The sequence below is a fragment of the Myxocyprinus asiaticus genome, chromosome 24, assembly GCF_019703515.2.
Source record: "Myxocyprinus asiaticus isolate MX2 ecotype Aquarium Trade chromosome 24, UBuf_Myxa_2, whole genome shotgun sequence".
Taxonomy (NCBI): Eukaryota; Metazoa; Chordata; class Actinopteri; order Cypriniformes; family Catostomidae; genus Myxocyprinus; species Myxocyprinus asiaticus.
This window is the reverse complement of record NC_059367.1, coordinates 43,931,865-43,954,004: the sequence shown is the minus strand read 5'-3', so window position 1 is coordinate 43,954,004 and position 22,140 is coordinate 43,931,865. Positions and strand designations below refer to the sequence as shown.

Genomic DNA, 22,140 nt, shown 5'->3' with positions numbered 1-22,140 from the left:
GAGTGAGAATGGGATCGGGAAAGGCCCTTACGAGCCGGAACTTGAACTCTGGTCACTCGCGATGCATCCGTATCACATGTCATGAGCACAGCCTGCAAGGCTATGGCTCTGACAATTAGTTAATTTTTAAGTAACTTGCTAAAACTATTTTCACAGAAAAGGTTTATTTTTTTTAGGCTCAACAAATACATATTGTCAATATTTTGGACTCAAGATGGCGCCGAGTATGGCTGCTGCGTTGCGAGCTCCGACACAACTTAGCAATGGTTTGTTTGTTTTGTTTACAATTCTTATGTTTTTTGTCTTGGATGTTGTCTGCCTTATTGTCTACGACAGACAAACACTTTTGGACATTGGCTCAGCGATCTCACACCGTAAACCGGACTTCACATTCCTCAATGCCGACCCGCTGTTTACAAACACGCAAGCGGAGCCCTTTGTCTGGGCAGCACGGCCGCGGAAACGCAGGAGGAAAAGGGGAAACAGAGCCGGCGTTCTCATCAGAGTAAGACGCCGCGCAAATCGACCCCCGCTACCCACTATTCTACTGGCAAATGTTCAGTCTCTGGATAACAAGCTCTGCGAGCTGAAAGCGCGGATCTCTTTCCAACGAGAGACTGCTGCGTTATCTGCCTTACGGAAACTTGGATGTCTGCGGAGATTCCAGACTCAGCCATTGAACCCACGGGGTTCTCCATGCTCTGAGCGGACAGAGCGAAAGACCTCTCAGGTAAAACTAGAGGAGGTGGTGTATGTTTTATGATCAACAAATCCTGGTGTGATCAGAGGAACATACATTCTATCAAGTCTTTCTGTTCTCCTGATCTGGAATTTCTTATGCTTCTGTGTCGACCATTCTGGCTACCGAGGGAATTCACAGCGGTCATTATCACTGCTGTGTACATCCCCCCACAAGCCGACACAGACCGGGCACTCAAGGAACTGTATGGGAGTATAAGTGAGCAGGAAACCGCGCACCCTGAGGCCGCGTTCATTGTGACCGGGGACTTTAATAAAGCCAGTTTAAAATCAGTCGCACCAAAATATCACCAGCACATTAGTTTCAACACACGAGGGGACCGGGTTTTGGACCATTGCTACTCTCCGTTCCGGGATGGCTACAAATCCCTCCCCCGCCCACCATTTGGCAAATCGGATCACTCTTCCATTCTGCTTCTGCCCGCTTACAGGCAGAAACTGAAACAGGAAGCACCCACCCTCAGAACGATCCAGTGCTGGTCGGACCAATCAGACTCTACGCTACAAGACTGTTTTGATCGCACGGACTGGGAGATGTTCCGGTCCGCCTCTGATGACGACATCGAGCTTTACGCTGATAGCGTAATGTGCTTCATCAGAACGTGTGTAGAGGAAGTGATTCCGACCAGAACTGTGCGAATCTATCCGAATCAGAAGCCGTGGATCAACAGCGATGTTCGCGCAGCACTTAATGTGCGGACCTCCGCTTTTAATTCCGGGAACGCGGAGGAGCATAAACAAGCCAGTTATGCCCTCCGAAAAACTATCAAAACAGCAAAACGCCAGTACAGGAGTAAGATTGAAGGACAGTTTAACACCACCAACTCTAGAAGCATGTGGCAGGGAATTAACATCATCACGGACTTTAAAGGGAATAAAAACTCCGCCATGAACACCGCTGCCTCTCTACCGGATGAGCTAAATACTTTTTATGCTCGTTTCGAGGGAAATAACACCGCCCTCGCGGAGAGAGCTCTCACGGCCGAAGCTACAGAGGTTAGTTCACTCTCCGTCTCTGTAGCGGATGTAACCCGATCCTTCCGACGGGTGAATATCCGCAAAGCCGCGGGTCCAGACGGCATTCCGGGCCGCGTCATCAGAGCGTGCGCGAACCAGCTGGCTGGTGTTTTTACGGACATTTTCAACCTTTCCCTCTCTTTGTCTGTAGTCCCCACATGCTTTAAAACATCCACCATTGTGCCTGTTCCAAAACAATCGAAAATAACTTGTTTAAATGACTGGCGTCCTGTTGCTCTGACCCCCATCATCAGCAAATGTTTTGAGAGACTAATCAGAGATTACATCTGCTCTGTATTACCACTCAATCTTGACCCGCTGCAGTTTGCTTACCGTAACAACCGCTCCACTGATGATGCCATTGCATCTACAATACACACTGCTCTCTCCCACCTGGAAAAAAAGAACACTTATGTGAGAATGCTGTTTGTAGACTACAGCTCAGCATTCAACACCATAGTGCCCTCCAAGCTAGATGAGAAACTCCGGGCTCTGGGCTTAAACAGCTCGCTGTGCAGCTGGATCCTGGACTTCCTGTCAAGCAGACGCCAGGTGGTTAGAATAGGCAGCAACATCTCCTCATCACTGACCCTCAACACTGGAGCCCCACAGGGCTGTGTTCTCAGCCCACTACTGTATTCCCTGTACACACATGACTGTGTGGCAACACATAACTCCAATGCCATCATTAAGTTTGCTGATGACACGACGGTGGTAGGTCTGATCACTGACAATGATGAAACAGCCTACAGAGAGGAGGTGCACACTCTGACACACTGGTGTCAGGAGCACAACCTCTCCCTCAACGTCAGTAAGACAAAGGAGCTTGTGGTGGACTTCAGGAGAAAAGACAGAGAACACAGTCCAATCACCATCAATGGAGCACCAGTGGAGAGAGTCAGCAGCTTCAAGTTCCTGGGTGTCCACATCACTGAGGAACTCACATGGTCCGTCCACACTGAAGTCGTTGTGAAGAAGGCTCATCAGCGCCTTTTCTTCCTGAGACGGCTGAGGAAGTTTGGAATGAACCGCCACATCCTCACACGGTTCTACACCTGCACTGTGGAGAGCATCCTGACTGGCTGTATCTCCGCCTGGTACGGCAATAGCACTGCCCACAACCGCAAAGCACTGCAAAGGGTGGTGCGAACTGCCAGACACATCATCGGAGGTGAGCTTCCCTCCCTCCAGGAAATATATACAAGGCGGTGTGTGAAAAAAGCTCGGAGGATCATCAGAGACTCCAGCCACCCGAGCCATGGGCTGTTCTCACTGCTACCATCAGGTAGGCGGTATCGCAGCATCAGGACCCGCACCAGCCGACTCCATGATAGCTTCTTCCCCCAAGCAATCAGACTTCTGAACTCTTGATCTCCCACGATCAAAATACATCAGCCCTGCACTTTATTACTCTTTTATCTCACACCGGACCGTCATAAATTATATTACTGTCATTATATTATGTCTCTCTTAACAACTGACTATCAACCGACAGCCTGAATGTCAATACAGTACAATACTGTACATTCTATATATATACTTTTTTCATATATATTTTAATTTTTATTGAATAATGTGTATCTATATAGTATCTATATAGTAAAAAACAAAAAAAAAAACAAAAAAAAAAAACAGCATATTGTATACTGTGCAATGTATGTTATTATTGTATATTGTTGAGTGTAATTGTGTATAACAGATGTTTAAATTGTGTTGTGTTAATTTGATGTTTTAAGTTGTGTAATTATGTATAACAGATGTTTAAATTGTGTTGTGTTAATTTGATGTTTTAAGTCGAGTTTAATTATGTATAACAGATGTTTAAATTGCGTTGTGTTAATTTGATGTTATTGTAAATTGGTATATGTCTCATCACTGTCACGACTGCTATGTTGATCGGAACTGCACCCAAGAATTTCACACACCATTGCACTTGTGTATATGGCTGTGTGACAGTAAAGTGATTTGATTTGATTTGATTATTTCCTTCTTGTTCATTGTCTCTTTAGCTGTGACAGAAACACAAACAGACATACTCATGAACATAATTCATGTTTGAAAATGTATTCTACATAAATAATACTATTATAATGTAACCCAAGTAATGTATTGAAAGCCAGTAGTCGCTTTCACACATACAGCCTGTTTCACAAAATTAACTGGATTTGTTTTGGAGGTCATGTGTGAACACAACCCTTTCGAAAATACCAGTAAATCATCTCTGGCAATTTCCTTGAATGAGAAGTTCTAAGATTACCTGAAAAGTTCGGTTTTAGATAGTATGAGTGAACAGAGCTGAAGATTAACAGTGAGCAGGTCAAGACGCACTGACATAAGAAGTCTACTTTTGGCCAGTTACAAAGTTCTGACGGAGATGATTCGGTTACTCAGGAGTTAAAACAAAATGTCATGAAATTTGACAGATAGTGAAATGATTCCATTTAGTTAGAGGATATCAAACTTGTTTGATATTTTAGAACCGACTATAGAGAAAATCTCATAGTGTATGATGCTCCATGACTCAAATATAAAGTTGTATGGTAGGCAGCCAATGGAAATCGAGCATTCAGGGCCAAGAAACTGGACCACAAAGAAATGGAGATGGTGAACAAGCAATCAAAATGGTAAAGCTCAACATTTAACGCCATTTACCTACAACTCGTGTCACATTTTTTCCAACACAAAAACATAACCAGATGTGCTCGTTTCTTTCCCGAGAATCACGACTTGGAACACAGTAGTAGCAAGAAATATGGCAGCTCCCGTACATCTGTTTTTGTTTACATCTGTCATGCGTCTCACAGGACACATCCACACTAATACGGTTTCATTTGAAAACACATATTTTTCTCTACGTTTGGCCTTCCGTCCACACTGAGAAGGCGTTTTTGTCAGCGAAAACTGAGCTTTTTGAGAAAAGGGGATACATTGGAAAACGCCGTCTTCGCGTTGTAGTGTGGACGGTGAAGACGGAGATATCCGAAAACGTATTTGTTGTCATGTGACGCAGTCATGTGATCCATTCAACCCAAAACAATCAAGGTGGCGGCGTGCACTGTAATGCCATTATTGTGCCTATTATTCACTTTGGGAGTATTATTAAAGATAAATGTTACTTTGTACAACCTTCACATTGCATTCCTTTAAAGGCGACGGGAAGTTTACTCGGAATTGGTGTCTGGCAACAGAACACAAGGACAACTGCGTTTCAGACCGTACATGCAATGGCAATTTTTTTGCATGCACAGTAAGGGGATTTAAGCGTGTTCATCCGTTTCAGTGTAGACAAGCAACTTTTGGAAAATGCCGGAGAGCGTTTCGAAATCGGCGTTTTCAAATGTATCCGGAATAATGTAGATGAAGCCTTAGAATGGGGAAATGTGTTTCTGTGTGATGTTGTTAGGATCGACTTGGCAGCCAGAGTGATCCTCAGTCATTTAGTGTGTCATGCCCAGTTTCTGTCTGTAGCCATTTACATAGTCATTAAGTGTTTGACACCTTGTATTTTTAGATTCTGTTCAGATTTTAAAAGTTGTGTAGTGTAATCCAGCCTTAAATAACTACATCTAAGAGTGTAATGGCATTTTTGTGCCGATGTGTGAATGGTTACAAAACAGAAAAAAGTCAGAAAGTTGTTTCATGTGTGAGTAGCAGATGTGGTACATTTACCAATAAAGGCAATCTAACAATTTTACTCTAACAGGCTTCATGTGTGAAAGTGGCTAATAAATGTAATCTGATTACAGGGATTTAAATTGTAATGTATTACAATATTTTTGACAATCAGATTGTAATCAGATTACACCAAACACTGGCCATGACAGCAGTTAGTAAGCGATTTTATCACAACAGTGTCAGTATCATATTAAAGTGTAGGTCTTGTGGCTAGTTTAGTGTATGTTTGTTGCCTTGCCTTATGTACTTCTATTGTAACTTCCTTACTGTAAACAATTTTTTTTTTTTTTTTTTTTTTTTTGTAGATAGAGCTTAACTTGTATATTAAACCTGGAACAGTGTTCTAAATGACACTAAATTAGGTTCTCTTTAAGTCTCCATTTAAAGGGATAGTTCACCTAAAAATTATAATTCTCTCATCATTTACTTACTAACAATGTTATCTCAGATGTGTATGACTTTCTTTCTTCTGCAGAACACAAACTAATATTTTTAGAAGAATATATCAGTTGTAGGTCCATACAATTCAAGTGAATGGTGACCAGACATTTGAAGCTCCAAAAAGCACATAAAGGCAGCATAAAAGTAATCCATACAACTCAAGTGGTTAAATCCATGTCTTCAGAAGCAATATGATAGGATTGGGTGAGAAACAGATCAATATTTAATACATTTTTACCATAAATTCTCCTCCCTGCCCAGTAGGTGACGATATGCATGTAGAATGTAATTCACCAAAAACAAAAGAAGAAGAATGTGAAAGTGAAAGTGGAGATTTAAAGTAAAAAAGGACTTAAATTTTGATCTGTTTCTTAGCCACATGTATTATATCTCTTCTGAAAATATGGATTAAACCACTGGAGTCTTATGGATTACTTTTATGCTGCATTTATATGCTTTTTGGACCTTCAAAGTTTTGGTCACCATTCATTTCCATTGTATGGACCTACAGAACTGAAATATTCCTCTAAAAATATTTGTGTTCAGCAGAAGAAAGAAAGTCATACACATCTGGGATGGCATGAGGGTTGAGTAAATGATGTGAGAATTTTCATTATTGGGTGAACTATGTCTTTAAGATGGCACAAATAAAACTACAACTTCAAAAGACATAGAAAGTAAAATAAAACATTGCATCAAGGCAGACACTTAACTTTTCCTTCTGTCCATCAAGACAAATCACAGGATACTGTTTAATATAGAAAATCTCTCCATACCCTGTATGCACATACACTCTCTTTATATTTACAGATGCACATATATGCATATACTGGAGTCAATCCTACAGATTCTACATTCATAAACACACAGGAAAGTTGAGCACTAAAAGTGTTTTACCTGTGAATACTGTCTGCGGAGGCTGAAGCGCTGCACCATCCTGACTGACAGCACGGCGAGTGACAGTGACCCAAAATTCACTCACAAACCCTCCCTCTCTCTCTCTGTGTCTTGCTCACTCTCTCTTCCACACACTCATACACACACCCCCACAGACACACACTCTATTCCTCTTAAAAATATTCTCTTTTCATTACACACCAAAATATACTTGCACACTCAGAATTCCTCACCTATACATGAGGATGCATGTGCTGCAGTATCTGATGGGCTGCCATTACTCATTAGTAAATATAGAGCATACCATCTACACACACACAAACAGAAACAGAGATGCTAATCAAAACAAAACGCACGCTGTCTAAACATAGACGGTATTTAAGGGTGTGTTCACACTTGTAGTTCGGTTCTCTTGGTTCTCTTGGTCCGGACCAAAAAAGAAAATGATACATTTAGTCCTGGTTCGCTTAGCGTTCACACTGGCATTTCTAAAACCGAACCTAAAGATACAAAACAAAAGAAATCAGGAAAAAGTCACAACCTGATTGGACAGCTTTTATGATGTATATTTTGCGACAAAACTTGCCGAACATCCAAAACAATGCTGGCTGCTGGGCTAAATGCGCTCGTTAGATTTCTATGTGTATATATGGTGGTATTTTTTACCAGCTGAGAACAAACGAAGAGCTAATAAAATGTGTAAAGGAGTCAAAACAGCATCAGGATTTCCTCCGTTGCACACACAAATGAAGATATGCTGTAAAGACGGCTGACAGCGGTTCCGACACCTGTACTGAACTGTAATGGGCAACATAGCTCCTATGATGAGAAGAACCAGGTATGCTTGAGGTCAGTATTAAAGGCAAATTACTTCCTGTTACTGGTCCATTTAGACGTCTTTGGTCCATGCTGCGTTCATACAGTATATCAATCGAACCGCACCAGTATTCATTTGGAAGTGGACCAAGACCCACTATTCAGGCAAGACTAATATAAAACAAAACCTTCCACAGTTTGTTGTATCAGTATATTCATTCAGTAAAATGACCCTTTAACCTCCAGACAGTATGAAGTCACTATGAGACAAGGTCATCAAGGTTATCAACATGAGCTTGCAGAAAAATATTGAGTTGTATCTGATAAACTGATCTAATATACTGTATGATATATAATCTAGATTCTAGTAGATATACAGTATAAACACATACACAAGCAGAAGTTGAATTAGAAACTGATGTTTGAAATGCTGCTGTACATAATTTGCTTCATTAGGGTTGCTTATAATCTTTTCTATAACAGCAGACACACACAAGCATTGCTTAAATAACCTCAGCACTCTCACAGCCATAAACATCAAACATCTGATTGAATGAGTGTGTGTGTGTCCCCATAATTCAAATCGCTAAACGATGTTTTTTTGAAAATGTAAAAAATGCAGAAAGATTTTTTGTGAGGGTTAGGGTTAGGGGATATAATCTGTAGTTCGTATAGTATAAAAATTGTTATGTCTGTGGAGAGTCCACATAAGGATAGCTGCACCAACATGGTGTGTGTATGTGTTTGTGTGTGTGTGTAGTAGTAGTAGTAGTAATAGTAGTAGTAGTAGCAGTAGTAACTCCCTCTAGTGGCCATACACAATCCCTCTTTATCTTCTTTATCTCTCACAAGCTGCACTTAACAATATTGTCCCCAAAGTATAGCTACAGTAAGTGAACCCATACACACACAAACACATACATACATTACTCACCTCTTCTGTCTCGTCAGTGGACTGAAGGCCCGAGATTATGAAAAATGAGTCTGCAGTCACAGAAGTGTCAGTGGTCACATAGGTACCGGTGCAGATACTATGAGGGTTTCCTTTAGACTGCGACTCTGTCACAATTCCACCTGCTCTCATCTGATGACCCTGCAGACAGCTCCCTCTCCTCATGATAGTGGGCAAACTGCTGCTCCAGTGACACCTAGAGAGTTCAGCCCTCACTGAGAGAAAAGAGAGAAGAACTGGTATGTTGTCGTGCTATAGGTCCTGATCTAGTATGTTTATGTCAACCTCTGCATTCTGGTAAGTTCTGAGTATGCTTAAGCACAAGCTGACTTCCAAACCTTTGATCAAATTCTTCATTTGATGCTCTGCCAGCACTAGCCAGTAGGTGAAGTAAGGACAGTGTTTATGTCGAATGCCAGTATACATCATGGAGTTCTCTGTTAGCATTCATATTCATCTCAGTTGGCAGTCGCTTGGCTAGTGAATGACCCCCTGAGAGTATGTGATGCACATGCTGCCATTTTTGCTTCTGGGCGTTCATTCCACGCACCGTTTTTAAAAAAAAATTGTTTTTTACCTAAATTCCATGGGACTAATTACTCTGGAGCAGCAGAAAGATTATGTCATGACAACATTGATTGGCACTGTCAAAATTCTGTCACTGGTAAACATCTACAATCACTTAATGAAATATTTGCGATTTAAGTGTTTTTTGCAAAATAAATAAATACAAATATTTCTTTTGAATACATGGCTAATTTTAAATGGCCATCAATGAAGGAAGATGCTTTTTGCCCCCATAATGGTGTAGTTACAGCATCTACCAGCAAAGGCTAACTGCTGAAACTAACTAGCCAAACCCTGATCGACTTATGTATATAAAACCAGTGTTGTATAGAGTAAAGATAGCTTTACAGAAATTGGCTCAAGTCAAATTGAAGGTAGCTCATGAGAAAAATCCTTTAGTAACAGTTTTAAACTGATGTCAAATGTACTTTAGTATCAAATGTACAAGTGAACGGCATAAATAATGGCACAGCTGATTATTTATGCCACAGGTGCTGTGGCAACCTACAGCAGTTGAGCTTTTTTGGCTTGGGCCAGTAAGCAACCACCTAAAAACCACCCTGAACACCTAGCAACTGCACATCAATGTGCTTAAAGCCACCCAGAACACCCTAAAATCTTAGAAACACTACAAAAAATGCAAATATTTTGTTGTGATACTGCTAATTATTGTGTTTATATTTATTGTGTTTTTTCTGTTTATGTTTGTACCCAAATTCTTTGTGGTAAAGTTATGTGGTGTTTACCTGTTCTCTTTTTAACATTCGTTCGGTATCTCACTATGGGAAACACCTCATGCAGGACCAACCACGAAAGCAACATCTGCACCATGTCTTTCAACTTACGCACCAATCACAGCAGTGACCAGGGAGCCCCGCCTCCTTGATATAAGTCACTATAACCTGCCTCTTCTTCATTCTCGTTCTCTTGAGCCGGCGGACTCATCCGGAAGCCCGATCAGGGCAGACACATTGCCATGGTCATGTTCTCGCAATGAGTACATGATCCATTCATGAACGCTGTCTCCACGTGGGTCATGCCCAGACACGAAAGACAGCGATCATGACCATCAGAAGGCGAGAGATAACGACCATAAACAGGAATAACACACAAACGGAAAGGCATCTTTAAAAAGACACTTCTTTAAAAAGACGTTCCGTGTGTGCCACTCTTTAGAGAAATATACTCTTTTATTTCTGCTGAAGCGCCCAGGGGCGTTCTCTGCAGTGCACCAGTGCAAAGGAGGGAGAAGCTGCTGAAATGCGCCATCAGATCCAGCAGAAGTGAATGAACAGTCGTGGAATTCAGCTCAGTGAACATCGACCATTCGGCTCCGAAGAGAAAATCTGAATGAGTGGTTGCATACCAGCTCCTTTTATACCCGTATATCCGGGGGAGTGGTATGCAAATACCACTCGCCAATTTTCATTGGCCTTTTATCAAAGACCAGAGGTGTTTCGGGCTCCCAAGAGTGACCCCTAGTGTCACTACATCGACACAACATCGAGTGAGTGACAGAGAGGGAACGTCCTGGTTACTTGCGTAAACTCACCACTTGTGCATTGCATGCCTGGGGGTGAATCACACGCAAGCGGCACTATGAAGCACTGCTCTCTGTTTCCGTAGAGTTTTTTACAGAAAAGAGAGAAGGTCACGGCAGCTAATAAGGGAGATTCCTATCTTTCTCCACCGCCAGTGGAGAAAGACCCTCATAAGCCTCTGAAGCATCGTAGTTGGGCCGAGATCATGGAGGAGGCCTCACCTAAGCTCCCTCCTCTCTTTGGTCAAAGACCCCTTGGCAAGGGACAATGTCAGGCTTTCTATTGAATGGCTGTTGCAGCAGATGAGCCAGGGGTTGGAAAGGGATCTGTATGACGGGAAATAGCTGCCTACACACCGACTTCTTGGCTCAATTCAAAGAAAACATATGCATATTTTTAAAGCTGTGTATTTTTACTGTTGCTGGAAAGTGAGTAGGTGGTATATTATTTGCGTGTGACATCATATCCTGGTCTGTTGCGATGTCTGAAATTTTGTATGTTTGAAGCCTAGTGTGACCAGGGCTTCACTCTTCTCAGCTTATTTGAGCAGAGATTATGGGGGAGATGGGGAGGCAGATAGATGCTGGGACACCAAACCTGGCTCTTTGGGAAGAAATCTGCATCACTGCAGATCTCAATCTGCAAATCTCAAGGGGGGAAGTCCAGAGCTGCGGCCGCATCATGAGTCTCTCTGTGGTGAAGGAATGAGCGTTGTGGCGTAGTTAGTTTGGGCTCTCTCAGAGAGTAAGAATATTGAGTTTCTGAATGCCCCGATAAGGCCAAAAGCCATGTTCGGGGCACCAATAACCATTATGCATGAGCAATGTGTAAGAAGGAAGGGGAAACATTTGAAACCTGTTAGGAGCAGCGGTTTATTGCGCTCTTCCAAGCCCTAGCGGAGGACTGGCAGGTGCTCCGGAGCTTGACGCCCCAGGAGAGTGCACAACCCCGGACCCCGTGACCGCCCCACCCCATGTTCCGCTAGTCAAGATGGGCCCCCAAGACGATCCGAAGGCCTTCCTTTGAGCAGACGGCGGTGGTCTGCGGATAGCCGAGCACCCAGTGGGCGGTCCGGTTAATACCACTGTTGTCCGGAAAAGCCCAACTCATGGCGCAGCAGTTACCAACGGAGAACCTCCTGGTATACACCAACTTGAGGAAAGCCATCCTGCAATGGGTCGGCCGGACACCCGAGCAGCAGCGCCAATGCCAGTGCTGGTCCACTGACCATTGGGGAGCACGGCTGCATGTTTGCCTTCACCCAGCAGCTCCGGGACGCCTGCTGGAGGTGGTTGCTGGCTGAGCAACGTGACGTCGGAGCTGTGATCAACCTGGTGGTACTGAAGCAGTTAATCGCTCAACTTACTAGAGGGATGGCGGAGTGGGTCCAGTGCCACTGCCCAGCATCACTCCAAATGGTCATCCAGCTGGCAGAGGACCACATGGCGGTGTTTTCGGGAGCCGATGAGCCCCAAAATCCTTCTCTCTCTCTCTCTCTCTCTTCTGTCTCCCCTCCTTCCCCTTCATTCTGTCCTGTTTCTCCTCCCCTGAAACGGGGGTGCCCCCTCCCAAACCAGCTCTTCGGCTTCGGGGACTGCACTACCCACCGGTTTCCCCTGTCCCTCTCCACTCTCACTCCCAGGTTGGTTGACTTGCTGCCACGGATGCGGGCATGGACTCTGGGCCGGCCTGCTGGAGCTGCGGGGAGCCTGGGCATTTTTTGGGGCCAATGCCCAGTGATGGAGGTGGGAACGTTGGTTCAGGTCCCTGATGTGCCGCAGGCTGCCCCCGATCGAGCTGGGACATACCACATAACCGTGAGTATTAAGGGGGGTACATACCAGGCCTTGGTGGATTTGGGTTACAGCCAAACTTCCATACATCAATGCCTGGTTCAAGATGAGGCTTTAGATGCTAGTCACAAGGTGAAGGTAAGGTGTGTGCATGGTGATATCCATGATTATCCTGTAGTCACTGTGACGATTCAATTACAGGGACAAAAGCATAGTGTCGAGGCTGTGGTTAGTCCCCGTCTCACCCATCTGCTAATTTTGGGTGCAAATTGGCCAGCGTTTTCCACTTTATTAAGGGAAATTTGCACGGATGGGTCCTGTAACAAAGCATCTCGGTGTGGGATTTGTGATGCACTGGCTGGGGAGGCGGAGCTGGGGCCATCTACGTCAGCTCCATGTCAGGATGATGTAAGGGAGGGGGAAGTCTTGGCTTCCCCAACCCTTAGAGGATTCCCCGCCAGGGATTTCCCTCTGGAGCAGATTCGAGACGAGACCCTTAGGCACACCTTCGACCAAGTGAAAGTGACTGATAGTCAACATCTTCAGCCAGACACTGCACTCGCATATCCGTACTTTTTTATTTTAAATGACCGGTTCTATTGAGTGACACAGGACACTGAGACAAAAGAAGATACAATGCAGTTATTGATACCGAAGAACCGTCGGGACATGTTATTCCAGACATCTCATTATGATCCGATGCCAGGTCACTTAGAGCAGGAAAAGACACTGAACTGTCTAATGGCCCGTTTCTATTGGCCGGGCATTCGCGGGGATGTTCGCAGATGGTGTGCGGCATGCCATGAATGTTAGCTGGTGAATCCGCTGGCCACCCCAAGAGCACCTTTGCACCAGCTTCCTTTGATTGAGGTCCCCTTTGAAAGAATTGGTATTAGAGCGGATGGCATGCAGGCATCGCTTTTTGTTGGTTCTAGTGGACTACGCGATGAGATTTCCGGATGCAGTGCCTCTACGCGACATTTCAGCATGTAGTGTTGCAGAGGCACTCTTCAGAATCATCCCCTGAGTGGGGATTCCGAAATTAATCCTCACTGATCAAGGCACTACTTTCATGTCACATACACTACGCGAGTAGTGGTACGCAGTCGTCCCTACCGATTACCCAAGCACAAAAAAAAGTGGTTTGAAAGAATTAAAGGCAATGCTTGATATGGGGGTAATAGAATAATCCTAGAACGACTGGGCCAGCCCGGTGGTGCTGGCTCCAAAGAGCAATGTCTCGGTCCGGTTCTGTGTGGATTATGGAAAGGTCAATGCACTATCTAGATTTGATGTGTCTCCAATGCCTCGTATTGACGAACTTCTCGATCGGTTGGGCATGGTTCGCTTTTATTCGACACTGGATTTTGCAAAGGGTTATTGGCAGATCGCCTTAACACCAATGTCCCGTGAGAAAATGGCCTTCTCCACACCAATTCATGACCCTTCCATTCAGTTTGTCGGGGCCCTGGCTACGTTTCAGGGCCTTATGGACTGAGTCCTCAGACCGCACTCCGCATACGCAGCTGCCTATTTGGATGACATCATTATACACAGTAATGATTGGCAGCGGCACATGCAGCATCTGAGGGCGGTTCTGAGGTCGCTGCGACGGGGTGGGACTCACGGCAAACCCCAAGAAGCGCGCAATTGGATGGGTGGGGTTCCACTAGGCTGCAGCGGTTGCGGCGTGTCTGAGACCCAAGACCAAAAATGAGGTGAGATAGTTCCTGGGGCTGGCTGGCTATTATAGAAGTTTGTGGCTAATTATTTGGACATCACCAACCTGCTGACCGATCTCACTAAAAAGGGAGCCCCAGACCTGGTCCAGTGGTCGGATCCATGCCAATAGGCTTTTATGCAGGTGTTGTGCGCTACATTCAGGAGTGGGTTTAGTTATTAGCAATAATTAATAATTATCAAAGATAATTATCAATTATTAAAATCAATAGAACATTGATTAGAAACAATGTTAGCTTTTTAATCCTTTAAACCAACAATCATCAAAGATAACCATCAATTATTAAATTCAATAGAATATTAATTATTATCAAAGATAATCATTAATTATTAAAATCAATGGAACATCAACATTCAAAAGGAAACAATGAAGGCTTGAATCCGAGCACTGACATCCCCTGCCAGCCCTTGACACAGGTGTATGCAAAACAAACCAAAACATACCAAAACACTTCTCTTTGAAATATAACAAAGTTTATTGATGCAGTAATATCAATTAATAATCAATACAATGCAGTCAATAAACTTCTGACTTACAACTACAAACTAAACAGTGACATGATTAGATATGTTAACCAAAATAAGCCTATGAGAGGAAGGTGTGTGTGTGTGTGTGTGTATGTGTGTGTGTGTGTATGTGTGTGTGTGTGTGTAAGGAGTGACGCACACAAAATGGCAGACGTGACTCTCGTGGAGAGTATGTCACGCGAGGTTTCCAGCCAGAGAATATGGCCGCGAATGTGGGCAGAGAGAAGCCAGTTAATGGCGTCTGCCCGTTTACTACGTGTCCCCACTTGTACGATAACTTTGGGATAAAGATGAGCTTTATCACCAAGTTATCTACTAGTCAAATGTGTGTGCGGGTATGTTTGTGAGGGGCTGCGCACGTGTGTGGTTAGTACGAGAGAGAGAGAATAAAGTGGCGGCACGAAGCCGGTTTCGCGATTGTGGGAGAGAAAGCAGCTGTTAGTTTATCACTCAGAGACTCGGTGAACGGCTCGTAAACCATCCCGCGGTCTTTGGTTCTTTAATGGATAAACTCAGTGTGCCGGTCTCATCCGCAATGGCATAAATACACAACAGTCCAACATGGTTGGACTACAACACAGCAAATCTCATTCGTGATAACAGTACATTACAGTAATACCTTAAGTATTATTAGCAGCAATGAGCGGACTCAGCGGTCCATAAACTGTACAAGCAATAACCTTGATACACAAGAATAACACACTATAATATTTTATCTCTGCCCAGATGTAAACCTCTTATTTGGATCGTGTGAGGACGCAGGTAGAATGTGTGTTCATCCGTCCTTTAACTCCGACTCGGTTCCTCAAGGCTTGGGTGATGACGGGAGGCCGTTTCCTTGCTCTGTCGGCGGGCGGTACGGCTGGCAAAGAAATCAGCGACGTTGACTCAGTGGAAGAGGGAAGAGAAATCATCTTTCTTCACTTCTGCAGGCAAATGGATGAAGATGCGGATTGCTCGGTGGTCTCCTTCGGATCCGTTAGAGTGTTCGGTGGAACACAGAGTAATCTCAACCTGTCCAGCGAGATGGAGATTGTATGGCCACAGTTTCAAGTTGTACGTTACTTCCTTGTGCAACGAGGCTAGACCTGAGAGCAGCTATGAGCTGCGTCTACGCACAGCACGCAAAGTTGCTGGAAGTGATGCCCAGAAGGATCTCAGAAGTATTTCTGGTTATGGTTGAGGGGCATACTGTCGTGCACCTCATCCAATAGGAGCTGAGAGTTCGATCCTTTGGAATTTCACACATAGGTGTAAAGTGAGCAAGGCTTCATGTAGTCTGTTTTGGACTCCCTTTGTTTGATTTTGGCATGGTTGTTAAGATTTTATGACTGTGTGTTTAGGGCTCAGTCAGGCTTTATGACTGTGTGCAGGCCTGCCTTTGTCTTATATCCGAATACATGAGGCCCAACACAGGTGAAAGCTGCACTTTGTGGCAGGCCATTGTTACATGCTCCTGATTTTGCTCTCCCTTTTGTTGTACAGACCAGCACGTTGGATAGGGGGTTGGGAGCCGTGTTGTACTAGGTGGTCGTGAGGAGGAGCGCCTGGTGCTGTACATCAGCTGGAAGCTTTTGGCGAGGAAGACGAGGTACAACACCGTTGAGAAGGAGTGTCTGGCCATCAAGTGGGTGGTACTCACCCTTCGATACTACCTCTTGGGACAGGCTTTTACCCTCTGTTCGGACCACGCCCCGCTCCAGTGGCTCCATCAGATGAAGGATACCAACATGCAAATCACCCATTGGTATCTGGCTCTTCAGTCTTTTAAGTTCGAGGTGGTCCACAGGCCAGGGGCACAGATGACTGTTGCGGACTTCCTCTCCAGAAATGGGGGGGGGGGGGTACTGGGCAGACCGAATGGCTCCCTGGCCTGAGTCGGGTGGTGGGGGTATGTGGTGTTAGGGGCGTGGTTGAGCGCCGGCTTGAGAATGGAGAGAATGATCAGGAGATGAGAATGGTAAGGATCATCACCTGGCAATGATTGTCTCTAACAGCTTTTTGTCATTGCAGTGAGAGTTGGAGACGGATTTAGGAGCGAGCCAGATGCCAGTGAGAGAGAGAGAGCTACGCACCCCCCGAGAATGTGCTGTTCCTATGAGCCTTTGAGATTGAAAAACGAGTTTGTTTTATGAGAATAAATACTGTTTGTGTTGAATTTCACTGACTCCTGCTTCCTCCTTGCACCCCATCATGAACACGTTACAATGTGTTTACCATAAAGAACAACTGTTTGAGGTTTCTTCAGATGGACATTTTTAAGACATTTTAAGGGAACTTAGAAGTCATCCTGAGAACTTCTAAATCCCTAAGAGTGACTCACAAACGATCCAAAGTATGGCTGCTGTCGTCAATCCACATTAAAAATGATGTATTAGTGCTGTCAGTCGATACAAATTTTCAATCACATAATTTTTTGTAATTAATTGCGATTCATTGCAGGTTTTGAAAATGCTACAATTTGACACCATATATACTTCTTTTCCTGTCAAAATGCATTTATTTCCATTTTAGGAAAGTAAACTAAACAATATGTAACAATATAATGCTTTATTAACATTTTCCAAACAAAGCCTATCACAGTATAATGACAGAAATGCGCTAAATATCACCAATTCAAGTAACATTAAAGGTTTGCCAAAGTCTAAGTGGGAGTTTGACTAATTAAAAACTAGTTTCCCCATTGGTTGCATATTCATTGCAATGGGCATTAAATCTCTTAAACTGTCATCCTCCACAGTATTAATCCGCTAGTAGACTGTGACTATCCGCTTTCCTACAGCAATCGTTAAGCTGCGTTCACGAGAGCATCAACACCAAAGCCATATTGAACTCAACGCTTGCAGACAAAAACATCTTATTCTGCATTTTGGTGATAGTTAAGACTTGGTGTGCTTCTGTGGTAATTAAAATGCACCTTACATAGGCTGATAAATACTGTGATTTCTATCACAAGTCCCATCTGGACTTGTTTTGTACATCAAATAGTGCTAAGAGCTAGTTTCTCCATCATTTTATCACTAAAAGTGAAGTGCTGTTGTGGTGTGTGCATCAGTGTAATGACTCCAGGCGGACACATTACAAAGGTTCCGCCCTCCCAACAAGTGTTTATAATGGTTTATGCCATATTAATGGTAAATGCATTAATCGCGATTTAGAAAAATTAACACGTTAAACCTTTTTAATTAATTGCATACGTTAACACGTTAATTCTGACAGCTCTATATAGAATATTATTATGCCATTGATCGTTTAAAAAGGTATCGCCTGAATCACAATTGAAGTGATTTATTTTAATAATGTAATATTATAGTATTATAAATACTTTAATGTTGACATTGACCTTTAAAAATGTATTGCTTGAATTGCAAGGGTGTTTTCATTTTTGTAAACTTAGTTAGAGATGCAGGTACCTCTCCCACTTATCGAAATAACCTGATTACACCAAAGATTAAGGTTTTGACAACTCTGTACTCTCTGGACACAGGCAAAATAAAACTGTGAAGTGCACTGAATTGGAAATTTCTGTTATCCATCAGCAGAGTCATCTATCAAACTATATATGCCCTCTCCAGACCTCACATCGTCCGACAATTCATAGCGCATTTTTTTCCTGTGGATGCATGCTAGCGGCAGAGAAAAAAAGGGGGCATTCAGGGCCATCATGGGGATACCCGGTGTATTAATGCTGTAGGTGGAACGCACGCTGGTTTCATAGCATCAACATCTATCTATCTATCTATCTATCTATCTATCTATCTATCTATCTATCTATCTATCTGTCTGTCTGTCTGTCTGTCTGTCTGTCTATCTCTCTCTTTCTCTCTCTCTCTGTCTGTCTGTCTGCCTCTCTCTTTCTGTCTCTCTCTCTCTCTCTCTCTCTCTATCTATCTATCTATCTATCATGTCTACCAATCACTGTGGGTGATTTAAAAGATCATGCTCATAAAATGTGACGTCATCCATAGCGACAAGGTCAACACCGCCTTACTCTTATTTAAAGATTTCCTTAGTAAAACTTGCTCTTGGCAGTTTTGTGAATATGTTTTAAGCAACATCGCCTAACTAAGAAGTCTTTGGAGAACTCCTAGTGGTAAGGTAAAAATCTTTGTGAATACAGGCCTTGGTCATTACTGATTCATACATCTGGCTGATTGAATGTAAAGTGTAACCCCATTTTATTGACTAATGAACGTGCTATCTGCTAAATAACCATATACTATATTGACCTGTTTCAGTCACTTGACCTTTTCCTCGCAGCGGCCATATTTGCATATTTGATCCATGGCAAGTCTCAGGAAATGGGTCTGAAGTCAGCAATAATATTGCCAAATTAGATTATTGCGAAAACTTTCATATTTTTTTTTATCCACAATTTATCTTAGTATGCCAGAGATGATGTGTGACTGATGTGTTTGATGGGAGAGTACACACGCCTACCGGTGTATCATCATAAACATCCTCACTCTGAATTTTTGTGTGTGTGTGTGTGTGTGTGTGTGTGTGTGTGTGTGTGTGTGTGTGTGTGTGTGTGTTGTTTTCTGGTTTGATTTGGTCAAAATATTACAAAATGTCTGTGACGATTCTGTCTGTATGAATGTAAGAGCTGCTTTTACAGCAGCCGAAATGATGGTCAGATCATGAAGAATACATAGAAAGCAACCGAGGTGAGCACACCTATGCAAGTATACTATGTTTTTGTGTCTCTTTCGGAGTTTAGTTAATTTAGATGTTCATTTATTTATAAATATATAGTATTTTCCATATCAAATTCAATATGACTAATATGTTTACATTTTAGTCTGGTGGCGTGAATAAAGCCTGTGCTTCATAATCTTATGACGTGTTGTTTATTGACTAAAATTAAAATATACACATTAAATAAATACTGTATATTGACATTATTGTTCTTTAGTATTTATTACAATGTAATATAATTATCAAATACCTCTATTACAATTATACAATGTGAGTGTTATGAATTTAACATCGTGCTATGTGCATTTCAAGTTTAATTGTAAACGACTTGACTTGAAAACTGACATGTCAAAGATGTTTAAGGCAAAAAATTTAAGATTTAGGCTAAACATTTTCTAAATAAATGAGCAAAAATCAGTAAGTGTTCTCTGCATCGCAGCTTGACTTAGGCAAAATAAAGCTTGAAGCACTGGCTCTGGTAGGCAAATAGCAGTATTACTTTATACTAAAGTATTACAGTATTCTAAATAGAAACAAACGTTTTGCCGACATTTGCCTCATCCCACAGCACAGAACACTGCAAGTAAATACAGGTACATCAGCTGAAACTATAATAGAAGACTTTGCAGTAGTGTTTTCATTCAGATAATTAAACTGACACAGCTTGATTCATTAAACAGCATGAATACATTCTGAATTAACTGAAATGATGACAACACTGGTGAAGCTGTTGTTGTATTTCTCATTAGTACATCGTTTTGGATAGAAGCATCCCTAAATAAATAAATGTAAATGTAAAGCAGTACACCACTGCTCTCACATGACTTATTCAGGCATGCTATAGCATGTTAAAGTCAGATTAAATGTCACATCTTGTCACAGTGTGTAATGTATCATGACAAAGCTGAAGGAAATTTGCTGAATCAACATTGTGTAAAAAGTGGAAACATGCTAGAATAGTTCAGCTGTAGAATTATTTATTAGGGTGTGTTTTTGAGAGTTTTTACAAATACTAAAATATTCTACACATCCATAAATGTTTGGAATTTGTGAGATTTCAATCTTTACACAGTTTGAACTAACCCAGCAGTCTTTAATATAGTCTCATCTTACACAAGGGACAAACTCCCCAAAACATCCTCCATAATGATTGTGGTGTTTCTCACAAATAACAATTATTCATAACTTTCCCAACACAATAGACAAGAACACCACTAGAGTATACTGTGATTATGGGTCTATTTCACAAACAACAAACATAGAAAGAGATAAAATACACTTACCATCAGGCCAACATAGATGAGATCATTTTAAAGTGCTGGCTGATCATAACAGAGAAATATACAGCAGAAAAACAGGTAAGCATGGGGTCAATACAAAAGTGTTTCTCAATGAGGATCCAGAGACAGAGAGACAGTGTTATTTGTGTTTGCAGGCAGCCAGGCATTAGAGACAAACAACAGCACAATACACACACTCAGGCCATTCAACAGCATTAGTGTCCGCATCACACCAGCGGTGGGCAGAGAAAACAGAGAGCAAAGTAAAACTGTGACAGTACGATATACAAAAATATAATGTAAGATTTATGACAGCATGGTATTGCAGCTTTCTTAATTGCTTTGAGCTTTTTTTTAAACTTTTAAAGAGAAAGAAATCACAGACTGTTCTCATTTTCAATGCGACGACAATGGGACAAAATTTAACGCGGTCTATGCTTTTTAAATAATGGGCACATATGAGCTCCAGTTTCCGGTGGAAATGTCCATAGAGGGGTGCGAATTGATCATCCCTATGCCCTATTCCCTTTGAAGATATTTAAGGCCTCGATATACTTCCGGACCCAGATAGCACACGTACTGTATGTCTCTGATATGTTTTCGATCTTTTCATCTGGAAAGCATCACATTCTAAATAACATCTGCTAAACATCTTAAAAAGATCAGATTTACAAACATTCTTAATCCTAAACACCTCAAAGACATCTACTGAATGTCTTATTGACCTCCGAGAGGAAACGTCTTATAGACGTTTTGCAGATGAGCAAACAACCTAAAAAATACATCTTCCAAATGTAGACACACACATAAAATAGACGTCTGGGTGATATACGTGTGCAATCAGGGAATTACTTTATGACTCATTAAATTAGTAGAATTCACATTAGATCAGTAAAAGAAGCTGTTTTAACCACTCAATGGTGATTTAAAGTAATATATTTGCAGTAGAAAATGTTTAATTTGTCTTGTTTACATTCTGAATTCATGACGCTAATGCGCTAACGTGGCCTTAATATGCACCGATTACACTCTATTATTGTCATTTATGATTACACTGATACTATTGCAAAGATGAGCGTATAAAAGTGTTAATGTGCCGAATAAAGACAAAAGAATGTTGATAAGAGAGGCATATGTTACTTTCGGAAGATATGTGAATGGCTTTCGCTGTAGATGGCACATGAGTGATTGGGCATTTGAGAGTATTTGAGTAGATTTGATTCCTTTTGTAGACTAATTTAATAAAAATGCATGCCGTGGTCTTGGAAAATGTCTCTATGTGAATGATTATACATTTGTGGGTAAATTTGCACCAGCTCGCTAATAATGCTACTACATGCCAGTGTGTTCTTGTTGAATGATTTTTGTAACATCTGAGACTTTTGCCCTAGTGGCCACCAGAGGAGTGACTTTTTGTGTTTGAAGTTTTGTGTTTA

At 42.3% G+C, this 22,140-nt stretch overlaps 1 protein-coding gene across 1 annotated transcript in view; it reads right to left on the bottom strand.

Moving 5' to 3' along the window:
- The window catches only part of tmcc1a (transmembrane and coiled-coil domain family 1a), a 78,363-nt gene extending 71,531 nt beyond the window's left edge, over positions 1–6,832 (bottom strand). The window contains exon 1 of the mRNA XM_051653294.1: positions 6,790–6,832. Within this exon, the coding sequence (XP_051509254.1) occupies positions 6,790–6,828 (39 nt within the window). The 5' untranslated portion in view covers positions 6,829–6,832. The remainder of the gene's footprint in view (positions 1–6,789) is intronic.
- Positions 6,833–22,140: the final 15,308 nt, after the last annotated feature.